Here is an 18,543-nt window from a genome sequence, read left to right on the forward strand (position 1 = left end):
GAACAGACATGACAAATCTGCAGTAGCACAGAGTAGGTGACTGCTGGCCACAAAGGGCAACGAGAAACTCTCTGGAGCACTTGAAATATCTAAACTTTGATGGGGCCACTGGTTATGTGGGGGCTTGCATGTATCAAGAACCTTTGTACACACACAACAGGTGCACTTTGCTGTATGTAAGATATGGCTCATCAAAGCTGATTACAAAGATTAACTGAGACCAAACAAAAAAAACCTATCTGTTGATCTATTCTCTTATCTAGTGAAAAACAGGTTCTTTTAATCCCTAAAAAAAAAGCATAAAGCACACAATCTCCTTTTGAATTAAATATATCTTAGTTTAGTGAAATATTCTATTAATCTCATTTAAAGACCAGAGATGGGAGTCGGTGCTGTGACATGGCAGGTAAAGCAGCCACCTGCAGTGCCAGCACTCCATATAGGTGCTGGTTCAATTCTCGGCTGCTCCACTTTCGATCCAGCTCCCTGCTAACATGCCTGGGAAAGCAGTGGAAAGTGGCCCAAGTGCTTGGGTCCCTGCATCCATGTGAGAGACCCAGATAAATCTCCTGGCTCCTGGCTTCGGCCTGCTCAGCCCTGGCTGTTGTGGCCATTTGGGGAGTGAACCAGCGGATGGAAGACTTCTCTCTAGCCTTTACCTCTCTCTCTCTGTAACTCCACCTTTCAAATAAATAAATAAATAAATATTAAAAAAAATAAAGACCAGTGATGGGAACCTCTTCAGGACCCATGAGGGATAAGAAGAGCACAGGGAATCCCTGCTGTCTAGCCCCCGTCCCCCTGAAACCTCCCCTTACCCTCTAGGAATATCCCCTGAATAGGCTCATGACTCCTTCAGCAATGCGCCAAAGTGGAGCTACTGAATTAGAGACTAAAATGAAAGTGGGTGTGGGCATTTGGCACAGTAGCAGCAGTTAAGCTGCCACTTGAGACACCCGCATGGCATAGTGGAGTCCTGGGTTTGAGTTCTGGCTTCACTCCTGATTCCAGCTTCTCACTAATGCTCTCCCTGGGAGGCAGCAGGTGATGGTTCAAGAACTTGGGTTCCTGCCACCCACGTGGGAGACCCAGACTGAGTTCCTGGCTCCTAGGCATTTGGGAAGTAAACTAGCAAGATGTGAGCTCCCTCTTTTAGTCCCTACACCTCCAATAATTTTTAAAACATTTATTTTAATTTATTTAAAAGGCAGAGTTACAGAAGAAGAGGGAGGGAGAGACAGAAAGAGGTCTTCCACCCACTGGTGAATCCCCAAATGACCACAATGGCTGGGGCTAGGCCACACTGAAGCCAGGAACTTCTTGTAGGCCCCCCGATGTGGGTGCAGAGGCCCAAGCACTTGAACCTCCTCAGCTGCCTTCCCAAGCACATGAGCAGGTAGCTGGATTGGATGTGGAGCAGCCTGTACTTGAACCGGTGCTCATATGGAATGTGGGCAACGCAGGCAGCAAATAAAATAAATTTTAAAATATAAAAATGAAGATCAGGTACAAGACCAGGACAGTTTAGAGACAAATAAATGAAATAAAATGAGATGGAAGTGGCCGGGAAGAAGGAATAATTTAGATGTCTGATAAATTCTACCTAAGGAAGTGAGCAGAGAAAGGGGAGGAATGAAGTGTGGGGGATGGGGCAGGGGCTGGGGTTAGAAAGCTAGCAGAGGAAGGACACAGGGAGACACACCTTGTATGTGGTCCTTTTCTGGGCTCTGGGCCCTTGTGTGCTCACACAAGTCACCAGAGCCCCCAATGAGCTGGCAGTGACCACTAGCAAGCCATACAATGTGCCCAGGGTCCTGCACCGAGAGAGTGTCAAGACCAGGCCCTGCTCCTCACAGACAACATAGCTCTTGCCGGCTACACTCAGGACCAGAGAAGACCTTCATGATCACCTTGAAGGGTGACCAAAAACACGCACAGCTTTTTGAAGAGAAGCAGCAGAGGTTTTTCTAAAGTATAAAGCACAATATAAAAATCTACATATGCTAATAGAAGATTTCTCTTCAAAAAGGCCTAAAACTAAAGAGAAGAAAATATCTTTTATCCTAGCTTTCTTAAAGCCACTGTCTCACCATGAGGACTTAGTAAGTGCAAAATATTATCACAGGTGTGATTAGTTATGTTAGAAAATAAGGCCTATCCATGAAATGTGCAAATGATAGATGCCGCAGGTTAGAATGATAAAGGGGAACAAACAAGCAAAAAGAACTACAACTCTGATAAAGAGAAAATCACACATCAACACTCACTGAAGGGATCTAAACTCCCTATTCTTACTGATCCAGAACTTCGTATGTGGTAGGCATCATTTCAAGCAATTATTTTAAAATTATTTGTTTATTTATTTAAAAGGCAGAATGATGGAAAGGGGAGGGGGGAGAGATCTTCCACACAATGGTTCAGTTTCTCAAATGACTGCAATAGCCAGGTCTGAGCCAGAAACTTCATCCGGGTCTCCCACATGAGCGGCAAGGGCCCAACTACATGGGCCATCATCTGCTGCCTTCCCAGGTGCATTAGCAGGGAGCTGGACTGGAAGGAGAGTAGCTGGGATTCCAACCAGTGCTCCGACATGGGATGCCGGCGACACAGGCAATGGCTTTACCCACTGTACCACAATGCCGTCCCCTCAAGCAACTGATGTACATAAACACAAGAGTGTCTCACACCAACCCAGTGAGGTGGGTTTTATTTTCCTCACCGTATCGGGAGGTTAGGTGACATGTTGGGGTTACCTAGACAAGACTGGACAGGATACTGGTACACTCAGAACTCTTCTAACAGGACTTGCCTGGAGAAGGACTATTCTTGCTTTGTTAAGGCGGAGGACAGTGTAGTCACGTGTCTGTGGCCCTGATAACCTCTATTAAAGGTATCCCTGCGGGAACAGGGCCCTGGGCACACCTGTGAAGGCACAGGAGCCCTTCTTGAATGGAGCCCTCTGAGTTCTCCAGGCTCCCGCTTGCAGCCCGTTCCTCAGCTCATGATTGTAGCACCTCAGACGAGCAGAGAAAGCACACAGGACAATGACAGGTGTCCAGAATCTGCTTTGATATGTTCAAAGCAAGCAGAACTCTCTGGATTTGGATTTTACATGTTTTGTGTGAAAGCTGAGATTGCGAAAGGCCCCACGTGGCTTTCTGTGTTTGGTTTCAGTGACTTCTTTGACAGTAGCATCTTTACAATCTTGGCCATATCACCACACCACCTGGGTTATTAGTTGCTTGTGATTTTTATTTAAATCAACCCAGTTAAAAAAATTAAGTATTTTCTTTATGCAAGTTTTCAACATGAAATCAATTTAATAGTTGTGTTTTATGAGTGCATTTATCTGTTAAAGTAAAATAAACCTATGTTCCAACTAAAATCATTGCATGTCCTTCATGGCTGTGGTTTCTTGGTAGATTCATAATTCTGAGCTTACCAGCTAATTAATTATCCCTAATTAAAAATATGTAAATAACACAAATGTACCTCCAGAAAATGTATTTATGTATCTATATAACATTACCTACATGTACGAATAGAATTCTACAGAAACCATTTAGAAAGGTGATGAGCAAATGAAAAGGAATTAAGCAGTAGGTCAGGTTAATGGAAAGTAACGGGGCTGGCACTGTGGTATAGTGGGTAAGGCTGCCACCTGCAGTGCCAGCATCCCATATGGGCGCCGGTTCAAATCCCAGTAGCTCCTCTTCCAATTCAGCTCTCTGCTATGGCCTGGGAAAGCAGTACAAGATGGCCCAAGTCCTTGGGCCACTGTATCCGCATGGGAGACCTGGAAGAAGCTCCTGGCTCCTGGTTTCAGATGGGTGCAGCTCCAGCCATTGCAGCCAGTTGGGGAATGAACCAGCAGATGGAGTTCCTCTCTTTCTCTCTCCCTCCTCTCTCTCTCTCCCTCTCCCTCTCTCTGCCTCTCCTTCTCAGTGTAACTCTTTCAAGTAAATAAATAAATCTTTAAAAAAAAAAGTAATGGACCAAGGACATGGTAGAATGAATATTTGAAGAAGAAATCAGAGTATGATGAGAAAAGCTAAAAACAATGTCACCATCGTGTCTACACAACAAAATAACCTCAAATATATTAATTAATGCCCAGGTGTCCCCCCCCTGGGGGGGTAGGGAGGGTGGTATGTGTGTGTGTGTGCTTATTTTAACAATAAGGAGCTTCTCAGGTAAAATAAAATTTGGAGACCACTGGTATTGTCCAATTTTTGTATTTTACCAACGGGGAAGCTGAGGCTGATGGAAATTGAAAGGCTTAGGGTCACCCCACATTTGGATTCCTGGTGTGGTGTTGATTTGTACAAAGCCACCCCAAGAACACCCTTCCACATCCCCATGGAGGTGATCATAAGGGACCTCTTACATCAACACACCCTGGCCTACCCTTGACAATGAGGAAGCGACTTATTAATTCTTTAAGGCAGCGATGATGGCCAGGAACAGTTAATGAAGTGGTATGAGTCAAAGGAAATAAATTAGAAATAAGATGAAGTCATTATTTCAGAAAGCATGATGTAAGGAAACAGGCACATCTCTCCCTGAAAAGCTGTTTCAATCAAATCATACCTGAAACAGATTCGGAAAGCTTCCTGGTTAATAATAGAAACAACAAAAATGAAACAGCAGTAGTAGTAACAATAGCCACAGCTATTACTTATTCTTTGTTATATAGATCAGCCGCTGGACACAATGCTTGATGTGCATCAATATATTTGTAACATAAACATTGTTATTCCCTCTTCTATAGATTAGAAAATTGAGCTTAGGCCTGTATGGAGGGTGACCAACTATCCTGGTCTGCCCACAACTAGGATTTCCCAGGTGCTGAAATCCCGACAGGCGGGGACCCTCCATCCAGGAGTGACCGACTGCCTGGCTACCACTACCCTCCATGGGAAAACTACACTCTGGAGTCTCACAGGCTGGCTTAGAGGAGGCCACGGCCAGCATCTTAAAGAACAAGAGAGCCGCATGAGCTTCGTCTCCTTTTACAAAAGACACACAAAGCAATGTGCAGCCTCGAACTCCACATTCTTCCCCAAGAGTACAAGAACGGACACGTACCTTGACCTCAAACTCGAAGTGCTCGTCCTTGCCTTGCCCGCAGAGAACATAGCGTGGAATACTAATCTTAATTGGGTCCTTCAGGTCATCCGGATTTGCTCCCAGAGAGCGAGAAACCATCCGCTATCAAAGGCACATCAGACAGGGAGAACAAAGAGAAACCATGATCACTCTGCTGCAAATACCCAGCTTGGGCAGGAGGGAGAAAATGTGTTTCAAGTAGAGAAAAGCGCATCAGACCAGTAGAGTTTATTTAGAGAAATGATGGCTTTCTTTGAAAGAGAAGGGCTAAGCCTCTCTCGTAACAAAAGACCATTTCTTTAGGTACACCGTTCCAGAAAGTTAGGGCAAAAGCACTTCAAAATGTTGTCTGGCTTTGAAGTTCTTCCCAATTTATAAGAACAAGTGAAAACAGGCACAGATTACACAGCCTGACTTAAAAAAAAAAATCAATGTAAACGAGATTCCTTTTTGAAAACCCTTGATCATCTGACAAACTTTCTCTTCACAAACTATCAGACTGCTGGACATAAAGCTGCAAGAGCTGGGGATTTCATTCAAATTGAGTTCATTTTTAACTCTTAGGCATTTTTATAAGCCAGAGCAGTGCGGAGAGCTCTTTAAACAACAATTACAACAAATCCCCAGTATTGTCTGTAGGCTCCGTTTGATTAATAATCATCCTGGCTCTGACAAATATTTATGGTCTGGGTGATGCGAAGCCAGAGGGTTTGAGGAAGAGGCATTATGAAAAAAATAAATCTTCAAAATGAGTTCTCTTGGGTGTGAACAGGAGGAAATCTCTGAACAATCTTTATGTGCACTAACCTGGGGCTTTAGAAAACGTAAGAAAATACATTTTTGTGGCAGTGGTAATAAAATAATTAGAACCATAATAATAGTTAACATCTATTGAATACTTACCATATACCAAGAATGGCAGTTAACAGTTCCCATGCATTGGCTCATTTACTACTCATGCTTCTCCTATAAGGTCTTAACCATTATTAACCCTATTTATCAGGCGAGAGGCCCAATACTGATGGTTGAGGTCACTTGATGGAGTCAGTGGTGGAGCCTGAATTTGAACTTGGGCTAATCTGGAGGCTGCCTTCATCTCTACTATGCTATTCTATCATGGAACTGTAAAATAATTTCACTCATCTAAGATAATGAGAGCTAATGAACACTTCACACCTACACAACAGATAGTTAGTTAAGAGCCTGGAAACACCACAATTATGCACTGAAACTTGTTTATTTGACTAAAAAGAAAACAGTTGGTAATAAGCTCCCTTCTCCCAGGCCAACAGGGGCTCTGGACCTTGTGCTCTGAATCCAAGTATAAATAACATGGAAGGCCCACCCAGCTGTGTGCATGAAAGCTGTGACTTCCTGGGACAGAGACTTAAGATTTGTTGCAGATAATCCAGTTGACAGTGTGAACATTGTGGCCTGAAATGAAGGTAGCAAAGCCTTTTAGTAAGGCTATCATAGCTTATGCCACAGTGGCAAAACAAGAACCACTAATTGTTTCTCACAACAGTATGCCTGTTGAGTTGCCTCTGATGTAGTGGAAATTCTTAAAAAGGAGGTTTCTTTTTTAAGGAATATAAACTTCAAGCATTTCATTAAGTACAACTTTAGGAACACAGTGCTTCTTCCCACTATACCCACCCTCCAACCTCTCCTATTAATAGGGGGTTTCTTCAGAGAGAGAGTTGCTAAAGAACTTTCAATCCTCTAACCATTCATTTGCAAAGTACTTTAAATGTAGACCACTCCTGAAGCATTAAATGTTTATCTATTTAAAAGTGAGAAGGCAGAGCAATGAGTTAGTGGTTTTATTTATAAGGACACATTTAATATAAGAAAAGCCAGGGTTTAGCACTAAAATTTTTGCTCTGCTGACTGAGTCCTGATCCCTTCTATGACATGATTAATAATTGTATCTTTTCAAGTAATAACACAATCTCTTCCAGATCTGACATGGTCAGTGCGTCGATTTTTTTGTTGATGTTGTTGTGTGTGTGCGCACGCATGCATGTGCACATGTCCCCACACCCACACCTGCACACATTGTAAGGCTGGGGTTATGGAGACAAGAAGAAACCACTAGCAACTGATGAAGCAGCTGAGGAGAGACCCACTGGCTCTGTCTTATGAGGAACTGGAACTCTTCCTGCTGCTGAGATCAAAAGGCCAGCACCATAGCTAATCTGGGAAGTGGCCTTCTCTGTACACTCACAGGCTCTGCCTTAAGAGGAGAGGGAAGAAAGGGAGGAAGGGAACTGATCTTTTCCTTTTGACCCATGAAAAACAGTGATGCCAAAACAAAACAAAATGAAAGGGACCTTCCACAGCACTTGACCTTGCTGAGGGGCCATCATTAGTGCCTTTCAAACTTATCCACTGGACTCCTGTCTCTGGGTCACGTGGATCTCTTTCGACACCTTTCTCCCTCCCTCTCTCACACACAGTTGCCAGGAAGATATGTATAACACACATACACACACTGACTCTGGGGCATGTAGATATCACACACACACACACACACACACACATTAGGGAGAAGACTTCAAAGGCAAACTTCATGTTTCTTACTGTTTTGCCTTAGGTAGGGAGCCCTTCACTTAATGATCAAACTGTCTAGGATCATGTGAATTATGGGGTTGTCAAAGGTGTGGGAGACAATGTCAATATCTGCTTCCAGCTGGTTTTGAACTCTAACTTACATGCATCTCTGAAGCAGATTCCACATTCTGCTTCCTTTAAAGGCTCAGAGAGAGGGGGGAAACACAGATTGCAACCTTGGCTCTGAGACTTGGTCGCTGAATAGTCACTGGCCTTATCTGTACTTCAGTTCCTTGTCTCAGAAAATGGCCATGAGTTTACTGAATTCCAACTATATGGCAGGACCCTTAGGAGGCACAAGACGAGGCCCAGCCCTTGGGCCTGAGGTAAAGTTAGAGGTAGACTCCGACCGATGAACTGGTAATGCAGGCAGGATCAGAAAGCTGTGGTGCGGACCGAGGGAGAGTGACGGGGACTGTGTCCACTGCTGTCTAAATGTCAGGAGTGTTCCTGAGGAAGAGCTGAGCTCAAAATTGCCCAGGCATGGTCCGTCAGGTAAGCAACAGCGATTTCACTTTAACTTCCGGCATGCTTTTTCTTCTGGTGCTCCTAGGAGCTGCAAGCAAACACCGCTCTCTTTTATTGAGCTCCAACCTTGTGCCACACATCGGGCTAGGGCTAGGAACCACAAAATAACCTTTACAAATCATTTGTAATTTCTAAGACCTGTAGTTTTTCTCATCTGCATTAAATTTTTGAACAAAGATGTAGTGTTTCTACTCTAGACAGATTATATTCTAAGGATAGTATCTGCTACCTTACTTTAAAAAAAAAAAAGATTTATTTAATTTATTTGGAAGGCAGAGTTAGAGAGAGAGAGAGAGGAAGAGTCAGAGAGCTCTTCCATCTGCTAGGTCACTCCCCAAATGGCTGCCAGGACCAGGGCTGGGCCAGGCTGAAGCCGGGAGCCAGGAGCTTTACCCAGGTCTTCCATGTGAGTGGAAGGGACCCAAGTACTTGGGGCCATTTTCTGCTGCTTTCCCAGGCACATTAGCAGAGAGCTGGATCAGAAGTGAAGCAAGCTGGCGCCGTGGCTCACTAGGCTAATCCTCCGTCTGCGGCGCCCGCACCCCGGGTTCTAGTCCAGGTCGGGGCGTCGGATTCTGTCCCGGTTGCCCCTCTTCCAGCCTGCTCTCTGCTGTGGCCAGGGAGTGCAGTGGAGGATGGCCCAAGTGCTTGGGCCCTGCACCCCATGGGAGACCAGGATAAGTACCTGGCTCCTGCCATCGGATCAGCCATTGGAGGGTGAACCAATGGCAAAGGAAGACCTTTCTCTCTGTTTCTCTCACTGTCTACTCTGCCTGTTTAAAAAAAAAAAAAAAAAAGAAAGAAAGAGGAGGAGGAAGAGGAGGAGGAGGAGGAGGAAGAGGAAGAAGAAGCCAGGACTCGAACCAGTGCCCATATGGGATGCCAGAATTCAGGCTATGGCTTTACCCACTCTGCCTCAGTGCCAGCCCCTAATTTTCTCTTTTTATAAGTCAATTTTCAAAATGGGGTACAATGAGCAACTGATACTCTGGTTACTACATCAGTATTTTATGAATGGGAGACAATTTCTAAGAAAGTATAATCTGAAATCAATTCCTAATAAAAGAAAAGTTGCTTGAGGCCCAGACTCATTTAACACTTTATCAGAAAAAGATCCCTGTATTTGACAGTCGTGCAGGGCACATGGATTGGGTCTGGCTAAGTTACCTGGGAGGGACTGGCTCTTACACTTCATAGCTTGCCTCAGTGTGGGCCAGCCTCTCCTCACAAGCATCTGCATGGTTCTGGAGCATTCCTGACAGCCACAGTCTGCATCAGACAGTGAAGGGTAGCAGGATCCTTTGAGGAGAAGAGAGTCCTCTCCTCACCAGTAGAAGTATGGCTGCAGTCCACTGCCATCATGGGTGCAGTTTGCTCCAATCTCACTGATTTCATGTGAACTACGTATTAGTGAGTGCACAGAAACAAACAACTCAGGGGTGAGGAACTACAATATATGGTTGGAGTCTGAAGACATTTGAGGAATAGCATAAACAGAGAACAGTAAGGATGTGTTTTGTCAAACCGTTGCCACAGGGTAATGACTTCATAGAGTCAATTTCATGAGAAATACAGAATTCCCAGGAGACAGTGTGGAAGGTTCCTGACGTTCTCCTAAACCAAGTTTATGTTGGGCAGGAAGGAAAAGCAACGAAAATGTCACCTGAAGTTATTTTTGGTTTGGAAGTAGCTACATTTTGAGTATCTTGAGGGTTATAGGATACGTGTAAACGTATGCTGGCTCATATCATATCCAATTATTTACAGGAGTTTTCAAATTTGTAGGGCAATATTGATTTTAGAATCAGTCAGTCTCCTTACATATGGTGAAGAAGATTCGTAACTCTGAAGGGGAAGTTGGTGCCGCATCTCACTAGGAGATAAAGAACCTTGAGGGAGGCTGTGCATTCAGAAGCACCTCTGCAGCAGGTAGGCCTGGGATTAATACGTAAGACGTTACAGGGAATTTTAAATACACTGCAGAGTGCCTCTATTTAGAAATAAAGGGTCAAAAGAAAAAGTACATAGTGACTTGAATAACTTATCTGTAAATAAGGAATATTAGCTTTTTAAAATTAAATACAAAGTCCTATTTTTCTTAAAGCTTTTAATGAAATCATTTTCTCTGTCAACAAATACACTATTTTTCTATTGTTGTGGAAGCACTGTAGTTGGATCCGCAGCCAAAAGACAACGGGCAGAACACAGGCTACACTATAGGTATTCAAGTCGGAATCTAGGCTGTCCTTCAAAGGGGACAAGACGAGGAAATGGATGGGAAGTGGCATTAATATCTACTCGGGTACTGTCAGCTCTGCAGAAGGCGCAGAATGCTCCTATTCCCCAGGGAGTCATCAACATGTCCCCCTAAACGCTCTAATTATGCACCATATGTTGAATTCAGCACACGCCTGGACCACGACAAGGTCAGAACTAAGCACTGCTGCTGATCTCCTGGAGCCCGTATCCAAGCTCTGCTTCTAGAATGCAGGCAAACATGTTTTTTTGTTTTTTTACCAGATAATTCTCTCGTCACCGTTCCCAGCATAGTGCACAGCTCTAGCCCCTCCTTTTTTTCAGCTACATGCCACAGTAAGTTCTAATGAGAGCCATTATACATCGGATGCCTGCTATGCCACAGCAGTTTGGAATGGGAATCTGGGAGAGAGATGGTGAGAGTCTGTTACATCTCCAAGTCTAAGCTAAGGTATAAGCAATGAGGAATAAAGGGAACTGTGTGAACAAGTGTAAATTATGAGTACAGTAAACAGTCAAGGCATGCTTATATCCATTTCCAGGGGAAACCTGCTTAGGCTGTGAAGGGATCTCGTCTTAATGCCATCATGCTATCTTTGCAGGGTTAGTAAATAGAACTGAATGGGATCTTGCTAAGATACGTGAACCACACATGCTACAGGGATGCCCTCACCATCCATGGCAATCAAGAACAAAGCTTGAACAACACCCTGGCATGAAGAAACAGTGCTAAGCTTATCTCATTTTTGAAATGAGCTTAGAATTGTGCCAGGAAATAGAAAGACAAATTTTCAAGTAAAGGAGTATTTCTTTAATTCTGATTGTCCTAGATAATTAATTCAATTACCTAGATTTCAAAATTTAAACTCAAAATTTAATTTTGAAAGACCCAGAAAATGACAAACCATGTTGGACAGAAGTGTTTGTGGAACATATTGAGTTTAGTGGTTTAGTTGACATTTCCAATCCATGATTCTTAACAGAATCGATGACTTCTTCCATGTCAGTATGAGTTGACCTACATTGCGTCAAGGTTTGGAAATGCTGGATATATGATGAATGTTTCAATGTGAATCTATTAAAAATGTCACTATCTTTCTCCAGATCCCAAAAGACTACTCTTCCTTTAATGGTCATCATCTCTGGACAACTCATCAATAAATGCCAGACTTAAAAAAAAAAAAAAAGACTTAATATCGGGTCTGGTATGCCTGACTTGTAACATGGCAACAACTGCTAGGTGATACCAGCAAACATGAATCGGACAGTTTAGGACCCTCAGGAGGAAAAACTGGAGGTTCTCCCTCGAGTTCTACAATGCCTTTCCATCAATCATTGGAAGAACCACGCATCTTCATTCACTGGGGTTTTGCTGAGCCCTTACTTTGGCCCAAACTGTGCTGAATTCTATGGCTCACGAGAGAATCAAAGGCAGAGGCGCGAAATTCCCTCCTCAGCTTTCTGTAGGACATGTTAATTAACTATCCAGCTACAGGAAGAACATCGAGCGTCCAAGGTTACCTGACCATATTCATACTATGACTAGCTACAATTTTCTTCAGCAGGAGTCAAAAATGCAGAGAGCAAAAAGGAGTCATGGGGCCCCTACAAGGCAGCAACGGAACTACAAAAAAACCGGTAAGGCAATCTTTGAAAACAATAACAACAATGACCTCAATTTATTCAGAGACCGACAATCTTTAATGTCCAGCAATTACAGAATCAATTTAGCAATGCTTACAAAGACTCATTTCTAGCAAAGTCATTCCTGTGGGAAAAAGTCAATTAAAAAAAAAGCCAATTAAAAAGATGACAATGTCAAAAATAACTGACTAGGAGGTGGCTTTTGTATTGTGAAACAAACATATATTTTGGAGGCCTGGGCTAAAGTCTAGATTCTCAATGAATTAATTCTTTCTGAATATCAATTCTCAACTAAGAAATGAAGATGGATTATAAGTCCTCTAAAGAAGATCACTGTAATGATCACAGGAACACAGGGTAAAGTACCATATAAATGGTGGCTGGAATTGCTGCCCTCATCGAAACCCACATCTTCAGGAACAAAAGATGTTAACCAGATATTAGAAGAACAGGTAGGAGGAGTGATTTACAGTAGAATCTCCATCACATTAACTAGATTATTCAGCTCCATTCCTTATAAAGGAGGCTTTAACAATTTACAGGGGTGGAGCTTGACAAGAGGTCAGATGGTGATGGTTTGGAAGCTGTGTTGTATAAGAAGAAGTGGTGGGACAGAGGGGCGTTAGGGTCAAGAAAATCAGGGGTAGGAGAGTGAATAATTTTCCTCTCTGAAGGGTTGTGATGTAGTACAGATTTCCCACTAGGCTTCTTTTGTTCTGCTATAGAGGATGCCATGGATGGATGGATTCTGCAGACAGAGATCACAGTAAGGAAGACTCTGGGAAAGAGGGATCTAACAATGACAGCAGCTCCCAAGGAAGAGACTGTTTCAGAGGTAGCAAGTGGTCAGTTCATCCAAGGAAGCAGTCAAGCAGAGAGATGGAAGAGGACACCGAGTCTTCTCTCCCTGCAGCAGTAGTGCAGATAGAATCTTGCCGCGGCCCTTTGGTGGGGTGGAATGTACTCCCTCACTCCTGGACCTGGGCTTGGTTATGTGACTTGGGATGGCCAATTATATGTTAACAGCAGAGGCTTGCATGGCAGCTCTTTTGTGCTTCTGTTATCATCAAGCCTTTTTTTAGAACAAAGACTTTAAAATGAGACACTGTTGGGCAGACCAGCCCTCGTTGAACTGTGGATGACCTGTAGTCTACAGCAGAGTTGCTGCAAGCCCGCAGTGAGAAATAAAAGCTTTCCTGCTTGTTTTTGTTTGGATATGCTACTGAAATTTTGAGCATTGCTATTTGGTAATAGCTAGCTGATACAATACATATCAAACAGATAATTTATGGGATGAGCAGAGCTGTCTTAGTTACATACTGAAGACTGGGACTGCATTCACAAAATGAGGTCCTTAGAAACTGGTCTATATAAAAAAGACTGCTTGACCATCAAAGACACATTACTAAAAATCACTATAAACTATTCATCATACAAAGCTTGAAGTCATCTGAGAAAAAGAATGTAACTAAAAATTACTGTAATTATTATGGTTCGAAGGCTTAACGGGATGCATGTACATTTTTTAAGTAATGAGAATAGAGAGACAAACTGTCTTGAAATGTTTTTCAACAAAGACTAAATAAATTCAGCCTGCCAACCACAAGTCTGCAAGACAGGCAGCTGTGAGCAAAATGAATAAATTCAGATAAAAATCACTGTTTCAAAAGGATACAAGGAGGTACCATCTAGAATGTATTAACAGGCCCCACAATTTAAGTGTTTATACCTATATTACAATGCAAAATGCTACATAACCAACTACATATGAGCCTCTATGTTCTTTTGATTCAGAAACTCGTTACAACTGAGATGTTATATTGGGTTGAATACTTAGACTGTCATACCCAGTTCCCATGAGAGGCATGTCTTGGGCTTAGCACTTCTGACCAACGAGCCAGGAGGAGGCCATTAGGATAGAAGCCACAGTGGACAGTGGCACTAATGGGACTCTCCTGGCTTCCAAAGGCATTATCAGAACCTGGATACCTACTTCACGGACAGTATATCCAGCTCCCACACCTAGGAACCATACTTTATCTCAGGGTGCCAAGCAGGCTTCGGTGAGGCAAGTGATGTCCAAAGTAGGATTGCTGTATGCTGCTTCTGCTCCTCGGTGAGATCTGAATGCAATCCTGATTGCAGCCTACTTGTGTCATAAGGCACTGAAGATGTTATATTGAATAATATGATTTTATGCAATGCTGATACTTGCTGCATGCTCCACCTGGGAAAAACACTAAAGACCATGATTGATAACATGCTTCAGTACCTGTGAGGACAAGCAGGTCTATCTGTTCAGCATTTAACACTCTCTGCTAAAATCCTGAGCTATTGAAATTTGCTGCCTCTTCCTGACCTTGGCAACCCATGCAGGTATCTTAAATTCTACTCCCTCTGCTCTTCATGATCAAAGATACAAAGCTAACACACCAAGTGGGACAATTTAGAAAAACCAATGCACAATTACATCAACTGAGAAAAAAGTAGAAAACAGTTAAAATAGGAAAAATATTATGGATAAGCTTTTCCATGACTGTCATGGTAGATTCTGGGAATTTTTCCATGATACAAGATGACCTACCAGCCAAGACAGGGGATGACAAGCTGATTTGAATGATGTCCTTCTCACACAAAGGCCTTCAGTTATAAGGCAGTAAGGTGTGTAGGTATGCGGTGGGGAGTGTTTTGGAAGTTATTCTGCACATAATAACATGAGAGAATTAAATTGCCTCAAAGAACAAAACAAAATACCTGCACTGGTCCAAAGCAAACAAGGCTGTAGCCACCAGTTTGTCAACTGTGACACATTCTCCAATTTCCTACCTTTTTCTGTTCGTTCCACAGAAACTGGGTAGATAAAAAATAAGTAAACATAGAAACAGTTAAGTCACTTTTGATAAGGAAGAGAGGGAAGATGTGTGCTTCCTGGCCAAAAGGAGGTGATAAGTTTCTGGGTGGTTAAGTTTTGACACCATCCCTGTCATCAATTAGGAACAGAAATGAAGAAGAGGCTGTAACAATTTATTGAACGTGATTCCAAGATTTGGACAGAAGGAAAAATGGCCCCTCCATGCCAGGGCTATGACAAGCAGGTTAACAGAATCCTTGATTCACTCAATTGCATACAAGGTTGTGTGAGTGGCTACCGGGGGTAGGGGGAGGAGCATGACCCCAGTTGAGAGCGAAACAGGAGCCTCCTTCTGAAACTTTGGAATTTGGTAGAACACACACTTGAGAGACAAGGGAACAGTGGCAGAACAACTAGGGTCAGACAGAACAGGAAGTACACTCAGCAGTTGTAACCTTATTACTCATGATACAGTTAACAGGAGTGGACAGAGGAAGTCCACACGCTGCAAAGGGTCTTACAAAGGAGGCAGGCAACCAACTACCGGATGGAGAGAGGAGATCTAGGCCAGGGAAACGTGGGTGGGAACTCACCCCGACTGGAGGTCGCAGAACACCTCATCCAGAGGTTGGAGTGCGGGGGAAGTCAAATCGGTGAGTAAGTCACTAAATCAGATAGGTTGGAAGGGAGCAGGGAGGAAACAGCAGAGGAGGAAGGAAGAGGCAATTAGCTGAAGAAGAAAACACTGCAGGGCACGCACTGCTGTCTGGAGTCCGCGCATTACAGAAGCGGGAGGCCATGTGGAATCCCTGGGTCCTTCTCGGAAGCTCAGCACAGCACTGATGTGCTCTGCCACATGGTGGTCCTAATCACAACTACGACAGAGGATGTCAACGCAGGTCACCGCCAGGCTGGGCGCTTTTTCAGGTGGCACATATGAGTCTGCCAGAATCTGGCAGGCACGTACGGATTCCAAGTCACCACACTAAACAGACATGAAGGAAGCCAAGCGGTCAGAAATGCTTTAATCACCTCCCAAATACTGAGTCTGATCCAAAGTTACAAGCCCAGGTTTCAAGAAAATAAAGCAAGGTGGTGATAAATATACCTTATCAGTTCTCTGCTACCAGCTACTATTTTCTTTTTGCTGTATTTAAAATATTTACATTATCAATTTTAGAAGTCTGCAATTTTCCAGTTCCAATTTAATTAATCAAACTGATATATTCCTATTTCCTTGACTGTCTTCATGTTTTTTATTAAAGTTCTCAAAAAATATGTAGCGCATCTCTAAAAGTCTCCTCCCTAGGATCTTGTCAAATGGGAGATTAGCCACAGAGCCTCATCTTCAGAATTGAACGTCAGTTTCCAGACCTCAGGGGCCCCAGCCTGACTACCCCGAGGCTCCGGCGGAACGTGCGGGGCCTCTGGACTCTTTTTTGAATCTGATGCAAGCCTGCCTCTTTGTGAGAAGATAAGTTCTACTGTGGAGACAGTTTTCTTCTCCGGGACCACAGCGCACCGGAACTCACTCAGCGCACGGCATCCGAGCACATCAAACTGTGCGCGGGAGGGAGGCGTGCCTAGAGACGGGGTGTGCGGGTGGAAGACGCCATCCGCACGCACGAGCGCGATGTGGGTGTTGAGGAGGAGCAGCGAGCTGCAGCCGGGGCCGGGCTGCCCCTCCACCCGGACGGTCGTGTAGAGCAGTAACTGCAGCTCCGCCAGGGAGGGGATGCTGCCTTCCATGTTTCCGTGAAGAAAGTAAATCATGTCAACCATGGCAGTCTGGAATCTGGACGACAACCCTACTCCGCTTGCCAAAACTAAATCAGGGATTTCTGCTTTCCAATCAAGCGAGAGCTGCACCAGATCCTGCTGGAGCAAAGGGTGATTGGCGCAGGCAGCGGCTTCAGACTCTGGCGTTAGGACACGGACGAGGTCACGGCACAGCTGCTGCGAGAGGTTTTTGTTGTAACTGAACACGGTGAGCAGGAGATCCGCTGTGGAGCCTAGGAACCGGACACTCTGTCCACCGAAGCCGACTTGAATCTCCCGTAATCCGGAGAAAGGAAGAGTGTGAAAAAGGGTCATTGAGCCTGGGTGACTGTCTGACAGAACCAGAGCCATCAGGGCTGACCGCAGCAGGAGCAGGCATGCGGGCTGGGGGTCGGGCTCTGTGCAGTTAGCAACGGCAAGCCAGTAAACGCCTTCGGCTTCGCTCACGTCGCCCAAAGGTTCTGGTAGCGAACAAGACACGTGTTGGAGAAAGTCCGTTAGAGGGCGCTCTTGAAGGTGCAGCATTTGGTCTGGGAATTGCACAAGGGTCTGCTTCAGGGCAGAACCCTTCCTAGCACCTTCACGTTCAAGGCGGAAAACAGAGCTTGGTGAGCCCCCTGGCGATCCCGACGCTACAAACGCTGGGCACGGCACACCGGTCTCCGCCTGCCTCCTGCTCCCTGCCTCTTCCTGGTGGCTGCTGCCAACCTGAGCTTCAGGGAAGGAATCAGATCCCGATACCGCCACGTGGGACTTAAAGGGCACATCCAGGGGTAAGTGCTTCAGAATCGGCAGGTTCCTGATGAATGTCGTCAAGTGGGAAGTGAGTCCACTCGGGTCACACAGGCTGCCCACGTGCCTGGCCTGGTCCACCACCCTCGTGCCAGCCTGCAGCAGCTGATGGCTGGTATCTTTATAAAGATCTGAGAACTTGTGGTAAAAGTATCCCAGTCCATAGTTTCCTTCCGTCCTGATACTTAGCAGTGACTCAGAAGAGCTGATCTTTTTAGCAGCCAACTCTTTCTCATCCTGCTGCTCACTACAAAAGCCGGAGGCCGGTGCACGCCAAGGAGCACCGACGGATGCGACCTCCTCTTGAGAAACGCTCTCCGCGAGAACAAAGCACAACACTTTGCTCTGTCGGGCCTGCTTGCTTCCACCATTCAGAGACACCTCCTGGGACGTATGGTGCAGCAAAGTCCAGGTGGACTCAGCTCCCGAGCCGTGTTCATCTGTATCAGATAGCACTTGGCTGGAATTGGCTGCCTTACCTTGAACGTCTGCAGCAGCACTGGTGTTGCTTTCGTCAAGAACAGAGAGTGGAGACCCATGAAAACACTGGTGTTCACAATGGCCAGCAGGCTCAGGAGGGTGATATTTGCAAGCCTGGTGCTGCGGCACCCCAGGAACAGGGGGCAGATCTCTGGACTGCCAGGCTGTCTTTTGTGATGTTGAGGAGGAAGTTTTAGGGTCTGAGATGCTCTGGTTCACAGGACAACTCCAGTAGTGGTCCGGGTCCACCTCCTGCCTCGCTTCTCTAAGGACGTGGGAGGTATCAGTGGTGTCTTTGGACAGAAGTGGGGCAAGACACCGTGCCAGCCGAGACTGTTTTTTCTGTTCAAGATGTCAAAAAAAGGTTGAAATGGGGATATGGCATCACTTTCTGCCATTCTTTTGCACATGATACTCCTGGTAGTCATTAGTTTCATTGGGTGCATTAATTCAGAGGTTAAATTGAAACCCCAAGCCATTCCTGTTGATTG

The 18,543-nt window shown here is 44.7% G+C and overlaps 1 protein-coding gene across 11 annotated transcripts in view; it reads right to left on the reverse strand.

Annotated features, from left to right (window-relative positions):
* Positions 1–18,543, reverse strand: part of KIF16B (kinesin family member 16B) — a 321,890-nt gene that overhangs the window by 91,534 nt on the left and 211,813 nt on the right. For 5 of the 11 annotated variants that reach the window (XM_070052111.1, XM_008256361.4, XM_008256360.4 and 2 more), the window contains one exon: positions 5,089–5,211. The exons of 1 other annotated variant lie outside the window; for it this stretch is intronic. In XM_070052111.1, the coding sequence (XP_069908212.1) occupies positions 5,089–5,211 (123 nt within the window). Of the gene's footprint in view, positions 1–5,088; positions 5,212–12,184; positions 15,987–16,160; positions 18,395–18,543 lie in introns of those variants that run through there. 5 more of the 11 variants (XM_017341789.3, XM_008256358.4, XM_051845371.2 and 2 more) reach the window with 3 other exon arrangements.

The sequence above is a fragment of the Oryctolagus cuniculus genome, chromosome 11 (assembly GCF_964237555.1).
Source record: "Oryctolagus cuniculus chromosome 11, mOryCun1.1, whole genome shotgun sequence".
Lineage (NCBI taxonomy): Eukaryota > Metazoa > Chordata > Mammalia > Lagomorpha > Leporidae > Oryctolagus > Oryctolagus cuniculus.